This window comes from Manis pentadactyla, chromosome 8 (genome assembly GCF_030020395.1).
Source record: "Manis pentadactyla isolate mManPen7 chromosome 8, mManPen7.hap1, whole genome shotgun sequence".
NCBI classification, from domain to species: Eukaryota; Metazoa; Chordata; class Mammalia; order Pholidota; family Manidae; genus Manis; species Manis pentadactyla.
This window is the reverse complement of record NC_080026.1, coordinates 84,137,650-84,157,685: the sequence shown is the minus strand read 5'-3', so window position 1 is coordinate 84,157,685 and position 20,036 is coordinate 84,137,650. Positions and strand designations below refer to the sequence as shown.

Sequence of the window (20,036 nt, the reverse complement as noted above, 5' to 3'; positions counted from 1 at the left end):
CAAAACTCAAAAGCTCTGGGCGGAATGGTGGTCCAAGAGAGGGACTGAAATTTGAGATGATTATAGCCAGGATGCCTTAAGGAATACATATCAAAAAGATGGCTAAGTAATGCAAACACTGAAGAATTAGTTTATTGTCACATCTAATAGAACCTTGAGATACAGTATAAATCTGGCAGCTGTTCTGATAAAAGCAAACCTTTGTCACAGATTGTTCTGGGTGGACTGTAAATATAGTACCACATTAAAAAGCAAATTAAAAGACCAAACCTGCCGACTTTCAAATGCAAAATATTGCCAGGTTGGATCAGAAGACATGATTGTAAGATATGGTGGCCAAGCGGATGTTTATATGTGAACACACAAAAGTAATTCTTACCTTAGATATGGGAGAAGAGGGAGGGGAACTCTGTGCATAAAAAACTGTCTGAAGGAAGGTTTTTTACCAAAAAAAAAAAGGGTGTGGGGAGGGTTCAGAAACATGCCAGCATGGAGAATGGGCAATATTCACCTCTTGGAATCCACTCAGTCTTTGGGAGCATGAAGTAAATAATGACGTTGCTATTGCAACTGCAAAGCCTCCCATTGGAGGGCTGATTTAAAAGTCTTTAAGTCAACTATTGATTGTCTGGGTCAATGAAGAAAAGCAAGGATAAAAGAAAGCGCAGAAAATCCAACAGTAGCTTTTTTTTCTCCCTGGTTTCTATTTCATTCATGATCCATTCTTTCCAAAGGCCATTAAGAGATGCAGAAATGATTTCATTTTTTCTTTCTCTCCTTTTCTTTGCCAACCTTCAGGTGGAGGTGCTAATGAGCTGGAATAAACTCAAGTACAGGCCAAGGAGGCCTGCCCAGGGAGCCAGGGGCTTGGACCATCTACACAGTGGGACCCCTGTCCTTGGTGATCAAAAATTAATTGCCACCTTCCAAAGTTCATTTAAAACATCCATTATATACTAAAATGACTATTTTTAACTCTGGACCTCTTTTTCCAATTCAATCTATTTAAATAGTCTGAGAGGTCAACTATCTGACCACTCCTTTAAAAATATTCTTTCAAAATATGATAAATGGCTTTCTTTGGCATTTATACTAATAAAAATGTATTTTATCTCCTCTTACCACACAAAGCTTACTTTCTCTAAAATAGCCCGTTGCGAACATTATCAGTGAATTTTGCTCAGTGTACAAATATTTTATGTATTACAATGAGCAGCAGAATGCAAAACTTGCAAATATTTATTTTTAGACATATGGGAAAAAAAGCAATTAGAGCTAAAAATGTGAAGAATGAAGAGCTCACTTAGAAGCAATTACATTGGACATGCAAACAGCTCTACCATCAAACTTTTATTCAGATGCTCTAGAGCATATTAAGAAATATCACAAGCACACAAAAAAGAAAACATTATTTCACAACTGAAAATATTCAATCACTATAAACAAAATCTGAGGGTCATTAATAACTTACTCTGCAGCTGAATTAGCCAAATAATAAGTGGCCTGACTCAGAATTCTTAATTTCTATTTTTGATTTAAAAAAATGAAAAGAAAAACACCCTATAATACCAGGACTTACACTTGCCAATAGAGATGCTCTGTGGGCACTTTGAGTATACAAATATGTGTACACACAACACAATTTGTGTACACATACGAGGCACATATTGTTTTTGCATTAATCACTACTTCCCCTTGAATGGTGTCCTGTTTTTGTTTTGAGAAAGTTTAAAAGTTGTAATATTGAGTTCCCTCTCTTTGCTCAGAGCCTTGTATGTAATTAGCATATTTTTCAGACTGGTAAGAATCTGACCATAAGCAGCATCTGAGAAGATTCCCATTCCAAACTACTACAAAGCCTTTCATATGTAGCCTTATAACACATTTTAAGAACAGCATACTGTTCAAATATTCCAGCCCTAAGATAAAAGAACTAACAATTTTACTGCCACACAAGCCACTGTACTGAAACACCCTAAATATTTATACTAACAGGGGTTGAAAATAGTATCAGAGAACAAAACCAAAATATTTCTTCAACTCATTAATAGCAACAGTCTTTGGGAAGACAGATGCCAAAATGCCAGCACTTTTCTAATTCCCTGGGTCCCATCATATAGTCTGTTATTGTAAGTTTCATGGGGAGTCAACAGACTGGTTGATTTATGGGCAGGGAAAAAAATCCATATTTACATTTGTTTTAATGTCTCTCAAACATCTCTCTGAAAAGCACTGAATTTCTATTCAAAGCACACAATGCTTTCCATATTTCAGTGACTTCAGAATCAGTGGTGTCCCAATTGATGGCATCTTACAATTATGCTTTTTATTCCTTAGAGGTACACATAAAAATAATGTGCATTAAAAATGATGTTGTCTTAGATTTGATGAAATATGGTTTGTTTGGTCTGGGTCAGCAAATTTTTCTGTAAAGGGTCAGAGGGGAAATATTTTCAGCTTGGCAGGGCATACTCAGCTCTCCTATACTAGCATGGACCCAGCTAGACAGACCTAAGGGCACGAGTGCAGCATGGCAGTGTTCCCATAAAACCCATGAAAGGCGATGAGCCAGATGTGGCCCCTGGGCCACAGTGTGCCCCATGTGTACATGGCCAACAATGTCTGACAAGAACAGACCCAGCCGTGCACACGGAGGGAACATCAGGCCCACTGCTGGGCCTGCTGCTGACCCCACTGATGGCACAAACTTTGTCACACTCTACAGTCTTCCCAGGCTAAGAATGTATCCACAGCAGATGCTCAATATACATCACATGAGGCTGAGGGCACTGACCATGTTTAAATTCGCAAGAGTTACTAAAAGGACTTTGTCCAAAGGTGGGGAAGCCAAGACTGCCCGGGTGAACGCAAAGAATGAACCTGGTTATCCACCGTTGGAAATTTTTTTCATGCATTTTGTCAAGAAGTTTGATCACAAGTTGGATTCATGTAACCATTATTTAAGTGCATTAGAGAAGTTAACAGTTTATTAAGAAGAGCAGCACAGCGCACCCTCTAAGATCATGCAAAGTACACAGAGCTGGGTTTGAATCCCAGCTTCGAACCACTTCACTAGCTCTGAGGGATGACTTCCCTAAACAGCTCTGAGCCTCAGTTTCTTCATCTGCCAAACAGGGGTAACAATAACTACCTCACAGTACTGCTGTGAGAATTTAGGGAGATAATTTATGTAGTAAGTCTTTAATAAATGTTAAAGTTGGCTCCAGTAAGCCTTTCACTAGAGTGATTAATCATAGTAAATAAACAAGATTCATTAAATGTATATCATTCAGGGACACAAACTTTTTAGGCACTTAACAGAGTGCCTGATACACAGTATGCTCTCAAAAGGTATGAGCTTTTGTTATTTTTTTTTTTAATTAACCAGAATTCTCAGGAAATGAGCTGTCCTAGATAAACTTTAAAGTTTACAGAGACTCATTACAAATCATTATTTGTTTCACTGGCAGAATATGCAAGTATGTGGGAAAAGAAAATGATCTTAAAGATCATCTGGTCTAGAGGTTCTTAATCTAAGGTTTCACATAGTCCATGAATCCTGAAAAATATACGCAGAATCTTCTATACATGCTTGATATGTTAATTTTTGCAAATAACATTGTTCAAAGCCATAATAATGAGGAGGAAGAGGAGGATGTTTGTGTATGTACTTTTATGAGAAGAAAGTTCACAGCTTTTATCAGATTCTCAAAGGGTATTGAGCTCCAAAACAGCTCAGAAATCCGATCTAATGTTCCAAGTCACACATAAAATATGGAGACATGGAGTTAACTGAGTTGCGGAAGTTCCCTATTTGGTATTAGGGTAAGATTCTGAACCCAGTTCTCTTGAATCCCGGTCAAGTGCTCTTTATGATATACTCTGCTGTTCTTAATTTTAAAATAATTAATAGCACTGAGAGTATCCTTCCAAAATCATGGCTCTGCACTGTTGCCTAAGGCCAGGCCTTTTGAAGGAGCCTGTGACTGCCCGAGGGGCACACCCACTCTCCACCACCACTGCTCCTCACCACTCCCTACACTCATGTCAGCGCCAGCTGCAGCTCAACCGTTCCTCCATCACACCTGGACAGAAGCAATTAAAGGAAGGAGGAGTTGGGAGTAATAATTACTTCATCAACTTCCATTCTCATTACCAGTGCCACCAACTCCAACTTTAGGCATTCCTACAGCACTGAGTTTCAATCCTATGTGTGCATAAAGTGTGATCAACATATTGGTAACAGGACATTACCCATGCAAATTCAGGAAGTCTGAGACTAAAAATCAAATTTTCAGTAAGTTCTTCAAGAGACTGATGGCAGTGTGAAAAACCTTTGCCTGACCTCATTTTTTGCCTAAGCCCCACCATTCACTGAAGACATTTTTCTGTTGTGCTTTAGAGCCAGGCAGAAATTCTAGACCTACATTCTGAATAGTGGTTTTCAGTGTCCTCAACCATAGCTGTAGAAGGTTGATAGGTTAATCAGTAGATAGGGCTGAATGCGCACTAAGCCATAGTAGGCTCTGATTATCTGATACCTCTGCTATTGATTAGAAGGAAAATAATTTTGGTAGTAAGAGATTCCCAGAACTTTAAAATGCTAATGCTTTACATACAAAGATGTTCACTACAGTGTTAATTATACATTATACACTAAAGCAACAAAACAAAACAAAACCCTGGAGAAAATGGTAAGAAATTCTACCAGAAAGAGATGATGTAAATTCTGATAAATTCATTTTATGCAGTTTTATGCAAAATGAAAGTGGTGTTAATAAAATGTTTACAATAGTATGGGGGAATGTTTATTTTATAATAACTAAAATTTTAAGATACAACAATTGCATATGTAAAATGTTTTCAAGTAAATTAAAATGCTTTGGAAAAAGACTGGAAGGAAATAGATAAAAACTGATAAGATCATCCATGATATTTAGGGAGGCAATATCAAAGAGTAGATAAGCATACCAGCTTTGAAGCCAGACAGAACTGACCTGGAATCCAGCCTGACCACTTATTAGCTGTGTAACTTTGGGTTGATGTAACTTTTCTCAGCCTCTGTTTCCTCCCCTGTGAAGTGATGCTTAATATAAGCCTCCTTATTGGGCTTTCTAAGGAATAGTAAGATAATGTATGTAAAGACTTAGCATAAGGTCTGACATATGGTACATGCTCACAGAAGAGTGGCAATTATTATTTTTATTATTATACTTGCACTTCCCATAATGGAAATAATTTCATAATGAGAAAAATATTTTGAAAAACATATGAGCTATTTTTTCCTATTTACTTTTTTTTCACCCCCTCCTTGAAATGTTATACAAAGGGGATGATGGACTGGGAGCATCTGATTAACTGAAGATCCTGGTTAAATAAGGTTTGCTGCATATAATCTTGTAGCAGCGATGTCATGTCCTTCAGCATGGGCCACCTGTGGGGGGATGCATTAAGAGCAAGGGTCAAGAAGCTGATGCCCAAGTCCCACTCTGGTCATACCACTACTGCAGTAATGTTTACCCACTGACTTTCCTGATCAACTGCCCGGTGGGGTCAAAGACACCTGTCCTCCCAGTTATATGGAGTTATTTGGAGACAAGACATCAAAGCCTGGGTGAGGCCATTTGAAAAACATGAGGAGCAATCTTCCATATAGAGGACATTCCTCTCATGAGGTGTGAATGGCAGGGCTGAGGGTGGGATGAAGAGTTACCAAGGCTGGGAGTGGCAAGGCCATGCTCTCTCTGTATCTCTGAGGCCATCTCCTCAGCTCAGGAAGATGGCATTGGCACCAAGGGTCAACAAGACAACTCAGGGTGCTCCAGAGTAGTCTCTATCTACTCCTGTCTTAACACATTTCAACTTCCTTTCTTTCAGGAACTATGGGACAGAATGCATTCTCTCTAGCATGGGCCCTATCATCTGTGTTATAATAAAGACAAACCACAAAAGAACAGTACTAACATCCTCTCTCTCTCTGAAGGCGTGTGTGCTTGGGATGGGGCAGTAGTTAGTGCTCTGACAGAGTACAGTTTCAGGCACCTTGTGTGTATCATTGCTAAAATATTTTATCTCCTATTTTAAAGACCTAATGCTCATGTCTGGGACTGTGAGGAAGAAAGTGTGGCCTACAAAACTCTGTGTGTTGTGAACTTGCCTCATCCAAGGATCCTCTTTAGAACTCTCCTGAGAGAGAGAGGGCTTCATTCTCATCTTAATAACATGGAGCAAGTCAATAACCATCACGTATCCTCACAGTGTAGTGCTTTCTACCAAGTAATCTCCTTAATAATGAACATTATACTGGCTCAGCCTTTTCTTCCCTAAAACTTTCTGATATGATTCCAGCCTGAACTGTGATCTATATTATGTTCTGAATCCACAGAGCCCACACTTAATTACAGCTTGTCAGTGTCCAGTGGCCCTGCCACTGTTCCTTGATTTCCACAATGAAGTCTGACATCTGTGGGTTAGAGGCTGGACTGGTCAATGTAGTGACTTCTGGATGTAGGCTACCATTTACCCTAACTTAAAGATGTTCCTCAATTTCCTCATAAAGAACACCCTTCTAGGGTGTGCAGACTCCAGGGTCTATGAAGCATCAAAACAAATGAACAATCTTCAACCACAACATTGAGCAATTTATGAAAAATGGTCCTCTGGTTTGAAAAGCTAAGTACATGTTAAGAAAAAAACAGTTCCTTTAAGCTAGACACTTTCCTTTGATATCTAAATCGACTGGTAACAGGCTAAAGCTTAAAGATTTAAGTCAAGAAATAATTTACATGGCTAACATTACACTCAATGGCAAAAAGCTGAAAGCTTTTCTTCTAAGATCAGGAAAAGACAAGAATGTCCACTCTCACCACAAAAGAACTAATTTAGTCAATATAATATGGAAGTCCTAGCCACAGCATCAGACAAGAGAAAGAGAGAAAAGGCATCCATTTGGTAAGGAAGAAGTAAAACTGCCACTTGCAGATGATATGATACTATATATAGAAAACCCTAAAGACCCCACCATAAAACTATTAGAACTAATAACTAGACTCAGCAAAATTGCAAGATACAGAATTAATACACAGAAATCAGTTTCATTCCTATATATTAATAAAGAACTAGCAGAAAGAGAAATCAGGAAAACAAACCATTTACAACTGCATCAAAAAGAATAAAATACCTAGAAATAAACCTAGCTGGAGGTGAAAGACCTGTACTCTGAAAACTATAAGACACTGACAAGAGAAATTAAGACACACAAAAAAAGGAAATCTATCCCATGCTCATGGATAGGAACATTATCAAAATGTCCACCCTGCCTAGAGCAATTTACAGATCCAATACAATCCCTATCAAAATACCAACAGCATTTTTCAATGAACTAAAGAAAATAATCTTAAAATTCATGTGGAACCACAGGGTCAGTAAGACAACTCAGGGAGCTCCACAATAGTCTCTATCTATTCTTGTCTTGACACATTTCAACTTCCTTTCTTTCAGGAACTATGAGATAGAATGCATTCCTCTAGCATGGGACCTATCATCTGTATTACAATAAAGACAAAACACAAAAGAACAAGTACCAACATCCTCTCTCTCTCTGAGGAATTACACTCCCTGACTTCAAGGTATACTACAAAGCTACAGTAATCAAACCAGCATGGTACCAGTACAAGAACAGACCCATAGATCAGTGAACAGAACAAAGAGCCCACAAAAGAACTAATTTAGTCAATTAGAACTAATAACTGGACTCAGCAAAATTGCTGAGCATATATGGTCAATTAATATATGATAAAGGAACCATGAATATAAAATGAGGAAAAGATAGTCTCTTCAATAACTGATGTTGGGGAACACTGCACATCTACATGCAAGGTATTGAACTGGATTACTGTTTCATTACATATACAAAAGTAAACTCAAAATGAATTAAAGAACTAAATGTAAGACATGAAACCATAAACTTTTAGAAGATAACATAGGCAAAAATCTTTTAAACATAAGCATGAGCAATTTTTTTCTGAACACATCTCCCTGGGCAAAGGAAACAAAATGAAAAATGAACAAGTGGGACTACATCAAACTAAAAAGCTCTGTAAAGCAAAGGACACCATCAGCAGAATAAAAAATCCTACAATATGGGAGAATATATTTGTAAATAATTTATCCTATAAGGGGTTAACATCCAAAATATATAAAGAACCCATACACCTCAACACTAAGAAAAACCCCCAAAACCAAATAACCTAATTAAAAAAATGGGTGGTGGACATGAAAAGACATTTTTCCAGAGAAGAAATACAGATGGCCAACAGACACATGAAAAGATGCTCCACATCACTTATCGGGGAAATGCAAATCAAAACCACAATGAGATATCACCTCATACCAGTTAGAATGGCCACTACCCAAAAGAAAGAAATAACAAGTGTTGGCAAGGATGTGGAGATATGGGAACCCTCCTACACTGCTGGTGGGAATGTAAACTAGTTCAACCATTGTGGAAAAGCAAAATGGAGTTTCCTCAAAAAGCTAAAAATAGAAATACCATTCAACTCAGTAATTCAACTTCTGGGAATTTACCCAAAGAAAACAAAAACTTTGATTCGAAAAGATATATGTACCCATACGTTTATCGCTGCATTATTTACAATAGCCAAGATATGGAAGCAACCAAAATGTCCCTCAATAGATGAATGAATAAAGATCTGGTACAAATCTACAATGGAATATTATTCAGCCATGAAAAAGAAAGAAGTCCTGCCATTTGAAACACATGGATGGACCTAGAGGGTCTTAAGCTAAGTGAAATAAGCCAGGCAGAGAATGTGATTTCACTTGTTTGTGGAATCTAAATCTAAAAACAAAATGAACAAAATATCAGTAGACTCATAGACACTGAGAAGTGACTGGTGTTTACCACGGGGAGGATTTGGGATGGATGGTTGGAGAGAGAGAGAGGGAGATAAGGGGCACAAAAATTCTCATTTATAGTATAAGCTGGTCATGGGGATAGTAGTATAGCATGGAAAATATAGCCAATGATTCTGTAACATCATTCTATGTTGACAGATAATAACTGCACTAGCGGGGGTGAGGATTTAATAATGTGGGTAACTGGTGAATCACTGTGTTGTATAGTTGAAACTAATATAAGATTATTAATCAATTATACTTCAATTAAAAAATACTTGTTGCTAAAAGGGAGACAAGATGATAATTTGAAGCCCTCTGGAATGATAAAGCAAAGTTTTTATATCACTTCAACAACCATATGTTGATATAGAGATGAGTAAGGCATGATTCCTACCCACTGTAGGATCTTAGAATCTAGTGAAGAGAAACGTAATATAATCCACTGACTTTAATACCAAGCAGAAGGAAAAAACAATTTTGGGAAAGTACTGAGTAACACAGAAAAGACACGGAGCAGTGTGAAAGATAACTAATCTGAAGCTACTCTTTCAGCCTAGAAGTAGCCCTTCAAACAGCCAGGAAACCAAGCAGGCACTTCACTCCTTTACCCACAACTGCAAAGTTGGCACCTCCCTCATTTTCTTTCTTATGGACCCAAGGGAAATTTTCCAGCTGAATAAGAGGCAAGTCGAGTTTTCCTCCAGAGGCTCCCCCTGGGTCCTAATCACAATGGGTCTATGAAAGAAGGACTCAAGAGCACGTGCTCCCTCAGGGGAAGTTATATCTTCTAGGAAACAAAAAAGAGTTTTACTTGTAAAGGCTGTTTTTTGTCAGTGTGGAAGCTAAAAATGGCAGAGGAAACAACCTCTTTCTTTGAGCTTCAAAGTCTGGAGTATTTTTCCACCTTCTCACCTGAAATAACTTCCTCCTTTTTGAATCCCTCAAGGTCCGGTTGAAGATCCACTTCCTCTAAGAGGCCTCCCCTGACAGTTGGACCCTCTTTCACCCATCTTTTGGGCACCTGCCCAGCAGCACCTACAGTTTGACCTCCTCAGTTAGCACTTAGCAGACTGTCCTGCAGCTTCCATTATATTTTCCAGTTACAAAGCTTGGCAGATGTCAACTCCTTTGAACATCAAAATACTCCTGACTCTCAGCTCCACGCTCCTCTCACTTTGTGGTGGAAAGTGTGCGCACTGGGGTCTGCAAAACTGGGCAAGGCAGGAGCGAACTCCCCGTGCAGCAACATGCTAGGTCTATGACCCTGCAGTAACTGTGTTATTATAAGGTCACTGATGGTAAATTTCAGAATAGTTAAGGAGATCACAAATAATATTTGGAGTGGCCCTTGTTATACCTACTTCAGCCAACTTGATTTTTAAATGTCTTGAGAGCAAAGACCAATATCCCAACAATGCCTGGACTTGTGCTGGCAACAGAATTTGTGATCAGTGAGTGAAGGAACAGGCACCAAGAAGCCCTAGAAGGCACCAGTCTTTTTCTGCCCCAGTCCCATCTGTTCCTTAGTCCTTCAACATGGCAACTGGAGAGCCAAAAAGGCATTTCAGAGAAGAGAGTCTTAGGGAGTGAATTTCTAGGCAACTTCCAAAGAGAGCATAAAGCCCAGATGATGGAATCAAGGCCCATGCCAGGCAGCAATGAGAAGATTTCCTGTGCAGGCAGCACAGCTGGGTCTTGTGCCAAGAGCCTGGCTACTCTACCTCCTTTGAAAACCCATTACCAAATCATGGCAAGCGAAATTTAATTTTAAAAACGGAAATGATTTATGTGCTACAGGAATAAAGAAGTGACAGAAGCAGGAAAGCTTGCATACATTTCATTTTTTGAAATTAGGCCTATAATTTTTTCATTAAAGAAGGATGCCAAATTGGGAAAGCCAATGTGTTCCAAGCAGAAAATTGCAGAGGTGTATAATGAGAGTCCTGTCGGCATTGCAACTCCACATCTTAAGAAGAGTCCATGAGAACCCACAGCAGTTTACTATCTGCCCTCTTCAATTTCTAAATAGTTCCAGCTCTTAAAGGACTCTATATTCATATCCGCTTCTCTGATGAGATGGGAAGCCACAGGGAGATCTGAGCAGGGAAGTGATCCCTTTGGCTGGTATGTGGAAAGAGTCCAAGAACAGTGTGAGCTGAATCAGGAAGACTTGTATAAGATAGGCAAGCGAGGACAGTAGCTGGCATCAAGGCTTCTGGATTCCAATTCAATTGTTTTCAGATTTTGAATCTTTATGCTCATTCCTTTCCTCCAACACAGACCCATCGCACATTCATTATCTAGAGACTTGGCGATCAGTTGTGTTACAAGTCAGCCTGATCTCAGAAAGCCCGAAAGATCTTTGTGGGCTGGGTCCCAGCTGAGAGACAGTCAGTCTGATGTAATGGTTAGGAACATGGATGCTGAGCCACCCTGTCTTGGTTCTAATACCGACTTTGCCACCTGACAGCTGTGGAACGTTGCTGTGCTTAAGTGTCCTTACTCTATAAAATGGAGCAATACACTGACACATAGTATGCATGTATCCATTCATTCATTTAACCAATGTTTATTACATACCTACTATGTGCCCAATATTGTTCTGGTTCCTGGGCACACAGATGGAAACAAGCCAGAAAAGTTCCCCACTCTTAAAGAGCTTACATTATAGGATGGGCTAGGGTGGGGGAGACACAGACAAGAAACAAATATGGGAGTTAATTTCAGATAGTGTAAGTTATAGGAAGAGAATTATACAGTGGATGTTGGAATAAGGCTGGATTTGTGGGAAGGGGAAGGTCAGAGAAGGCTTCTCTGAGAAAAAGACATTTGAGCTGAGGCTGGAATGAGAAGGAGCCAGACCAGTGACATCCAGGGAAACACATTCCACGCAGCAGGACATACAAACAAGTATTTCTGGAATGACCTTGATACCTCACTTCCTCAGCAGTCTGTATAGGTATGAAACAGTTTTGTAGGTGTTTTTTGAGGAAACATTAGACCTCAGTATGTGGTTAAGGTTGTGTTGGGTGGTGCAAGAGGTACAAGAAGAGTCGGCTAACAGTGAGTACCTAAGGAGTACTCACTGTGTACCATCTAAGAGCTTTAAGTCATTGACTCATTTAATCTTCACTACAACTCTGTGAGGTGTGGTCTCTACCTATGAGATGTGGTCCATGGCTATCCCACCTTGTGCCAACCTACACCCACATAATCATTACATGTCCTATACAGCATATCTGATACACCTCTGCATTGTGAGCACCTTAAGAGTGGGGAAGTATTCTGTCTTGTTCACGACTGTGTGCCCAGGGACCAGAACAACATTTATCACAAAGCAGGTGTGAAATAGATATTGCTGAAGTGCAAGAATGAATGAATAAGGAGGGAATTCTGTGCAGCAGGCATGTGCTGCACTCTAAGCATCCTACAGTCCTTACCTACAATCCAAGGAAATTTAATCAACACAGTTCCCTGGACAGAAGGAGAAAAAAGGGAGTTTAGAGAGAATCTTCATTTACCAAAATCTAAAAATCTTTTAAATATTTTTAAAAATCAAGAGAATAGGGACTTATTCTGAAACTTTTCCCACCATCCCTACTTTTAGCGAGCACTTTGCCTGTCCTTTTTCAATGACCTGGCTGTTTCCTACAGTGTGTGTGTTTTTGACTGATAAAATAATTTGTTTCACCCTAGAGAAGAATATGTTGATCTTGCTAATGAAATAGGATATAACTTTCTTGCTTTCTAGATGAAATGCTAGGTAAAATATTAGCCAATACAGATATAAATCCTTTCTTCTGAGATGAACAGGAGTTTATTGTACCCATAAGTCCACATAGTTTTTAATAACCCATTGAGTCCACTCAGCTACAAAAGGAGTCCAGAGTTATTTTAAAATATCCTTTCAAGTTCCAAAAGTAGAGAAGAAATTTGCTAATCCTACCCATTCCATACATCATGACTCTGTAAATTAATTTACAGTAGCAACATAAACATTCTTTCCATTAACCCCTAAGAGAGATGGTACCTGAGATTACAGTGCCTCTACCCAGGGAGGTCTGCTCTCTAGCCCTCTTTGCATTTTATTGTCCCGAAAGCCAAGGCCACACATTCATTGCATATACTACAGAGCATATCCAATACACCTATGCCAGCAGATTTATTTGAGCTTGGTTTACTACATTGTATGATGAACTTAACATTCTCTCTGTCTCTACCTTGGCAGCATGTGCCATAATGAGAAGGTGCTGAGATTATTCTTGGTTAGATCATTCTTTAGTGATAAACAGAACCTCCTAGAAAATTTCCAAGTCAAAGCAGTCCTCCAAGAGAGATCTCTGAAGGTTAAGGTCTTCTGCATAAACAGCAATATACAAGCACAACTCCTTTCCCACTAGGCTTCAACCAAAGAGAAACGTCTGCCTTGCTATCATTTGGGAGATCAGTTGGCACTGCAGGCAGGCAGGCAGCAAAGGCCTGAATGTGGCCAGGGGCCAGGAGCAAAGCCATTTGATCAGTGAAATCCACGGTGACCACAAAACCTACTTTGGCAAGGAAAAAACTGTTTACTCACTTGCAAATTCCCATGATCCTTAACAAAACAACTGCCTTTCCTTTCATTTCCAGCAAAACATGTGATGTTTAGAGGGGAAGAGGCAGAATCCAGCTTGTCCTTTATGCTTCAAAATAATTGTGTACATCCTTAGTTTTCTTTCATAGAAAGTCAAGGTTTCGTCCCCTTTCTGTTTCCGTCCCTCCCAAGGCTTTTTCTTCTTTTGTCTATAATGTCATTATTTCATCCAACAGGATAACAGAAAGGGAAACTTTGGTGCAGAATCAGAAAATCTTCTTTAAAACATACTGTAAAGAGTAAAAACCTTTTCTTTTCCACTAGGGCTCTATTTAAAGTCTCAGAGTCTTAGAGAAATGGTTCCTATATTATTAAAGAGCAAGATTGGTTTAGATGACTACAAGCTGTCCAGGCCTAAAACTAATAGAAACAGTAGAGAGTTCTCATTTATTGAGAGGATTTTTAAAATATCAAGTGAATACAGACTTATTTGAGCTGGAGGAGTAGGCTGTTACTACTCAATTTTAAAGATGCGACAAGTGAGAGACCTTGTGTCACCTGCCCAGAAGAATAGGAAATTGAATAGTTGAGCTTTGGTTAGATCTGGGCTTTCTGCCTGGAAGCTTAGCATCTTCTACTGCACTGTGCTAACCCCCATCCCTCAGCAAAGTATATGGCTACTGATGTAGCCAACTTCTCTCTGGGGTCAAGGCTCATGGTTTTCTACACATGGTCCAAATGCCAAGTTGGCAGTCCACCTCCATAGTCAAAAAACACACTCACACACCAATCCAAAAGATTTAGAAGCACAACTTCTTATGTCTCTTTGAAGTACAAAATTCAGACCAAAATAAACCATGTCTTCGATACTTTTTATTCAACCGTATTTGAATCCATTTAGGTCCACCTACCTTTAAAGACTGATTTCATCTCATTTTATGTATGTTGCGTCCACCTTCTATAACTCTGATAAAAGCTAGTACCTTAAAGTTATCCATTTCCACTGTCCTGCATGCACCTCTGTTTGGATTTAGCTGTTAGCTGTCAACATTTCACACTTGTGAAATCAATCTGGTATTAATGTAAACACTGTACATTACAAACTGGTGGACATTTTATTGTTCTAGCAGGAAAAATAGACAAAATTTTTGCATGTGTATGTTTTCTCTACAGTATTGACAAGAACACAATATAAATGACAGTATGCTTTACAAAAGAGGAACCAAATTACACAAAGGTGAAAAAGCAAGTTAGGGGACTGCTGGAAATGCCTTCTGTTAGGAGATTCGAACAGGATCTTGGGGGCAGGAATTATGCATAAAGAATTTTATGAGAAAAAATTGTCATTCATTGGGTCACTTTCCCCACATTATTATTATAATCTCATTTCCTAATTGTATGTGCAATACAACCAGTTTTCATAATGCTTTCATGGGGAGTTAACTGCTTTAGTTTTAAAAATAGTTCTCTTGTGCTAAGAAAAGCGCACATTGCCCTTAAGAGCATTGTACTGACAAGATGGAAGAATTCGGGCAGGATTTGAGCTGAAGCTTTTTAAACACCAACCATTAATACGATTCAATTTGTACTTATGTCATAGGTTTAGACATTGTACAGCACTGTAAGTAAGGAAGGGACTTGAATAAAATATAGTGAAGAAAGCAGATGGTATGCTATCAAAACCCTTCAAGCCTAAAATAACCTTTCCCAAGTAAGAAGGCTAGTTAATTAAAACCAGGATATATTTACTTTATTCTGGATATCTCAAAGTAAATCAAAATCAAAATGCTACTGTAATGTGGGACTAAATGATGAAATTTCATCTATTCTATTTTTCTTTAATAGTTTCTAATCAAACTTTTCATTAAACAGCTTCATAAAATTCCATGGAGAATTTATTTATAGGGACTCATTGTAGATTCAAAAGCCTTACTTTTATTGTGCAATTAAACTTGTTATTCAGTGGACAACACTGAAACAGTGGTGGGGGCAGGGAGGTTGGGGGGTCGCCTGAGCAGTAGGCGAAGTTGTTACACAGAGCAAAATCCATTTTCAGCAATGAACCCTGGCAATATAAGGGGGCTGTATAGTGCATGCAGAAAATGTGGGGGCATCCATGCCAAAGAAATAAAGCCCAGTTCCAGCTCCAAAACCACTGCCTGAGTTCTTCCCAGCCCTGGTTCACTTGTTGACATTCATGTCCCCCTGCAGAGAGGGAATCAGACCATTTAGTGAGAGTAAATTATCTCAGAGAGGCCAACAGTTGACCCAGGGTGAAAGCAGCCATTCCTAACATGGTGAGTCAGGAGATGAAATGTAAAAGATCTAGATAGTTCCAAAAGGTTTCTATTAGCCTCTCTCCCTATCCTTTAAAACCCAGTCCTGCCTCGTCCATGTGGCTTTCCCTGACACCCCTCCCACTATCACCATCTCCAGCCACATCACCTCCCCACAACAGCCCACTGCTAAATTCCTACTGCGCTAGCTTTCTGTAACACTGACCAAATTCTTAATCATTGACTTTCTTGTAACATTAGTTAACCTTTCAGATGCTTTAATCCTGTCTTCCTCAATTAGATTTTAAATCCTCCAAACAAGCAAGGACTATGTTTCATTTATCTTTTGAACACCCCCTCCCAACCCCAACTCACTAATCCCATTTAATAGAAGACAGCAAAAAATATATTAGTTAATAAAATAAACATTATTTAATCATACGAAAGCAGACACTGTCCTTTTGAGAAGGGCCTTGGAGGTATTTTATGGCAATTTATGAATTTCATGTGTCAAAGGTGTAGCTGCTAAATGCTATAAACTCTTTGCCATCAGCTCCACCATTCATCCACCTGGTGATATGGCTAATAAAATTTGATTTTTACAGCCTAGCCATACTGTTCCCTAAATTACATTTGACCAATTACTGAAGTCACCAAACGTGTGGTACAGAATATATACTGTATAGAAAATCATCTGTGGGCCCCCTGGCACTCACAGTAATCTGACAGAAGTGTTTCAGTCATCTGGTAGTGTTTAATATTAGGAACATTTGTTTAATGCTAGTCACTAATTAAATTTATGTTCTTCTACCAACTGTTAGTTAGTTGGAGAAACCCAACCCTGTGTTTTAACAAACCTTTAAACTCATGTTGATTTCAAATATACCAGTTGGAGGTTTAAATGGGTGTTCTCTGGAAATACAGACATGTGACCAAAAGTGGAAGGTGGGGGAAGGAGTTTGGTGAAGGTGTGCAAACCTGGTCAAAATATGCTTTTTATGTTCACGTTCACTTACTAAAATGAAATACTATTTGAAGAACAAACGTAACTTTAAAAAAGAACCTAATATTATAATTATTAAGTAGCTATCTAGAAGCTTTTTAGAGGTACCTTTATTCCAAAAGAAAGCTTCCACTTTAAAAGGCTGGAGAAGAAAAACAGCATTAAAATGAGCTTCATCATAAGAAGGTTCAGGAAAACATTCAAAAGTCAGATGCTCATGTTCGTGGGAACATTTAAAACTAATTTAGTAACTTCTAAAAACCATTGTGAGCTCTGTTAAATGGGAACGTCTTTCTATGATCAATTCTAGATGCAACAGCTTTGAAACTCAATGACTAATAACTCTTAAATTAGCCAAAAAGGTTAAAACATTTTTTCATTATATTACATGGTGAAACTCTGATTTTGAATACTCTTAAATATGGGGAAAGCATTCTTTCAGTTTTATTTTGTGTCAGGAATTTACAGACCTCTTGAGCGGCAAGCAGGCCAGAGGGTTTGAGGGCAGGGGATACAGAAGGAAAACTCAAAACAGAAGTATTGAAAAGGGAAGATCTGAAAATGCTGATTTGAAAAGAGAGAGGATTTAAAAAAATGTATTGAATACATTCATCTACATGAATAAGGCTATATGAATATTAAAAACATGACATTAACTATTCTTGGAAGAAAGAAAAAAATACCGTGTGTGAACGTATACTCTCTTATAGACTGACGGTCATTCGACAAGCCAGAGTTGTGAAAGGCACCTGAGAAAAGCTTGTAAGAAAAAAGTGTCGTGTCCCATGAATTTAGGGCCCCTTCCTCTTTTTCCTCCCTTCCTACGTGGATCATCATACCCCAGCCCCCAGCCCCTACCCCTCTTTCCACACACCTATTTACAATACCCCTCCTGCAGTGGTTACAGGACGAATGATCAGACTGGAGAGGCCTCAGTGGGCCCTAACAGTGCAGAGGCCTGTAATAGGGAAACCTGACTCTGAGTGATCTGCAAACTCGGGACTCTTGGGACAATATTAGCCAACAGAATCAAGAAATGTTCCAGCTCAAAGGGATCCCGTGCCCTCTCTGCTCTTCTCCACCCAGGTCCCCAGGAGGGAGGAATTCAGCATAGCTCAGTCATCAATGGTCATTCTATGGCAGCCCTTCCATGGACAGTGGTGGGTATTCAGGTCTCTGGAAGTATATGAGTTCCCATGGAACATATGTAACTGGCTAAAGCATCTCCAGGGTATTTGGATATCCCTGCCCAGCCTTTTGAGAACCACGGATGTGATCCAATCTCTTCAACAAACAGATGAGAAAGTGCAGATATGAGAGATGTGATCTTGCCTTGCCTCCACTCATTGGCTGCATCCTGCAAGGTCTCCCAGACTGATAGTATGGTAGCTTCTCCTCTTTCCCTTCTATCTATACAGACACAGGACCGATCAGCTAGGCCGAGATGCAGAGAAAGATATGAGCACATATCCATCTTTGGTGGGCACAGTATATGAAGAAATACACACACACACACGTATATATATATATATATGTTTCTACATATATAGGTATATTATCTATACATATTTCTTTATATACAGTATATGTAAAGAATAATAAAAAAAATATATATTAAAAATAATATAAAGAAATATATATATATGTTTCTATATATATGGTATATAGCCCACCAAAGATGGATGTGTATATATATATACCCATACATACATATATGCAAAAATTCAGGAGCATGAGGATTGATCTGTTTACTTATTCACCTTATAGTACTGAAGTGGTTACAATGGTGCATTTTTAAATTTCCTTATAACATTGAAAAAGGAATGATCAGAAAAAAAAAAATTAGTAACTGAATAGCCATAGCTTTTTAAGGAAGAACTAACATGAAATCTTCCCGTCCTAAAGTCCAATTTCAAGGTCGACCAGACAACTTCAGACTCTCCTTTGAACAAAATCCTAAATAACAGTGTTTTACCCCGGTAAACAGGGTCTGCCAAGGTGGCAATGACGCCACGTGCTGCAATAACTTGGGGGATGGGAGAGGCGGGGTGGTACCTTGAGCTTGTGAAAATAAGCCCTCGTTCCTCATCAGTGCTCTTCACCAGAACTGAAAACAACTAGACACACATACAAGTTTCATGTAGGAAAAAAAAAAATACTCACCAAACTCATCGCATATACTCTCATTTTCTATGAGAGTTGGGTGGTCAAAGGTGTCCCGACAGTACAGGATCTGAGGGTTCTTGCTGACCACCGCAATGCCCCCGAGGGCTAACGCAAACTGGTCCGTTAGAATGGAAGACGGCTTATCCTGGATGCGTTTCAGCATCGAGCGGTACCGGCAGTACTGGGGGTAGCTGAGAACTATCACGTTCGTTTCTTCCTCGTCCTCCCCTAGACAAACGAGAAAACACTCTCATTACCCCCTTCCCTCCAACAGAGAACTGTCATATGCCATGGCATAATTTCAATGATCACTTCTGGTTTTGTACTAAATTTGCAGTCTTCAGCAAGACTCCTGCCCCAGACCAATGCCAGCATTCTCCCAGCTCCCCCTTATCAATCTGGCTCTGCACAAAAGCCTTGGGTTACCAGCAGAGCAAAGAAAAAGTGGAGAGAACAACAGTGGGATGACCCTGTTAATAGAGAGATTAAGCAATATTTGATCACCAGCAAGCCACAGAACCAAAAAACAAAACAAAACAAAAAAGACGATTTTAAAAGAATCTGATACATATTTTAAGCATTAAAGTCATCATTGTAGGAAGAATCAGAATTTTGTTGAACTTCTTTATAATTACTTATAATATTGCTCTTTTTTTGGATTACACAATTTTTCAGTGTTTGAATTATCTGAAAAGGTTATCTGGAGATGTCCACAGGTTCAAATAGGATCATCATTTGCTATGGTGGTAGTTGGTGCCACTTAACAAATACTTCTTATTCTCTTTATGGTCCTGTGGAAAGATAGTGCTTCCCGGCCCACTGGAGTCAAGTGGCCGTGTGACTTGTTTTGGCCAAAAAAATATGACAGGAGCAAGTGACTACTTTAAGAGCCAGTGCTTTACTGGCCACATCCGTCCCTTTGTTCTGGGCATATGTGATGTTTCAGATAGCGGCTACTCTGCCAGTCTGGGTCTTGGGATGAGAATGATATGGAGCAGAGATCTTCGCTGATCCTAAATAGGACATGTAACGTAAGCAGAAAAAAACCCACAAAACTTTAACTGTTTTATATGAGATGGATTTGGGGGTCATTTGTTTT

General features: G+C 39.1%; 1 protein-coding gene across 2 annotated transcripts in view; it reads right to left on the bottom strand.

Annotated features, from left to right (window-relative positions):
- The window catches only part of ARID5B (AT-rich interaction domain 5B), a 174,112-nt gene that overhangs the window by 71,373 nt on the left and 82,703 nt on the right, over positions 1–20,036 (bottom strand). For both annotated transcript variants that reach the window (XM_036895094.2, XM_057505898.1), the window contains one exon: positions 18,935–19,165. In XM_036895094.2, coding sequence (XP_036750989.2) covers positions 18,935–19,165 — 231 coding nt within the window. The remainder of the gene's footprint in view (positions 1–18,934; positions 19,166–20,036) is intronic.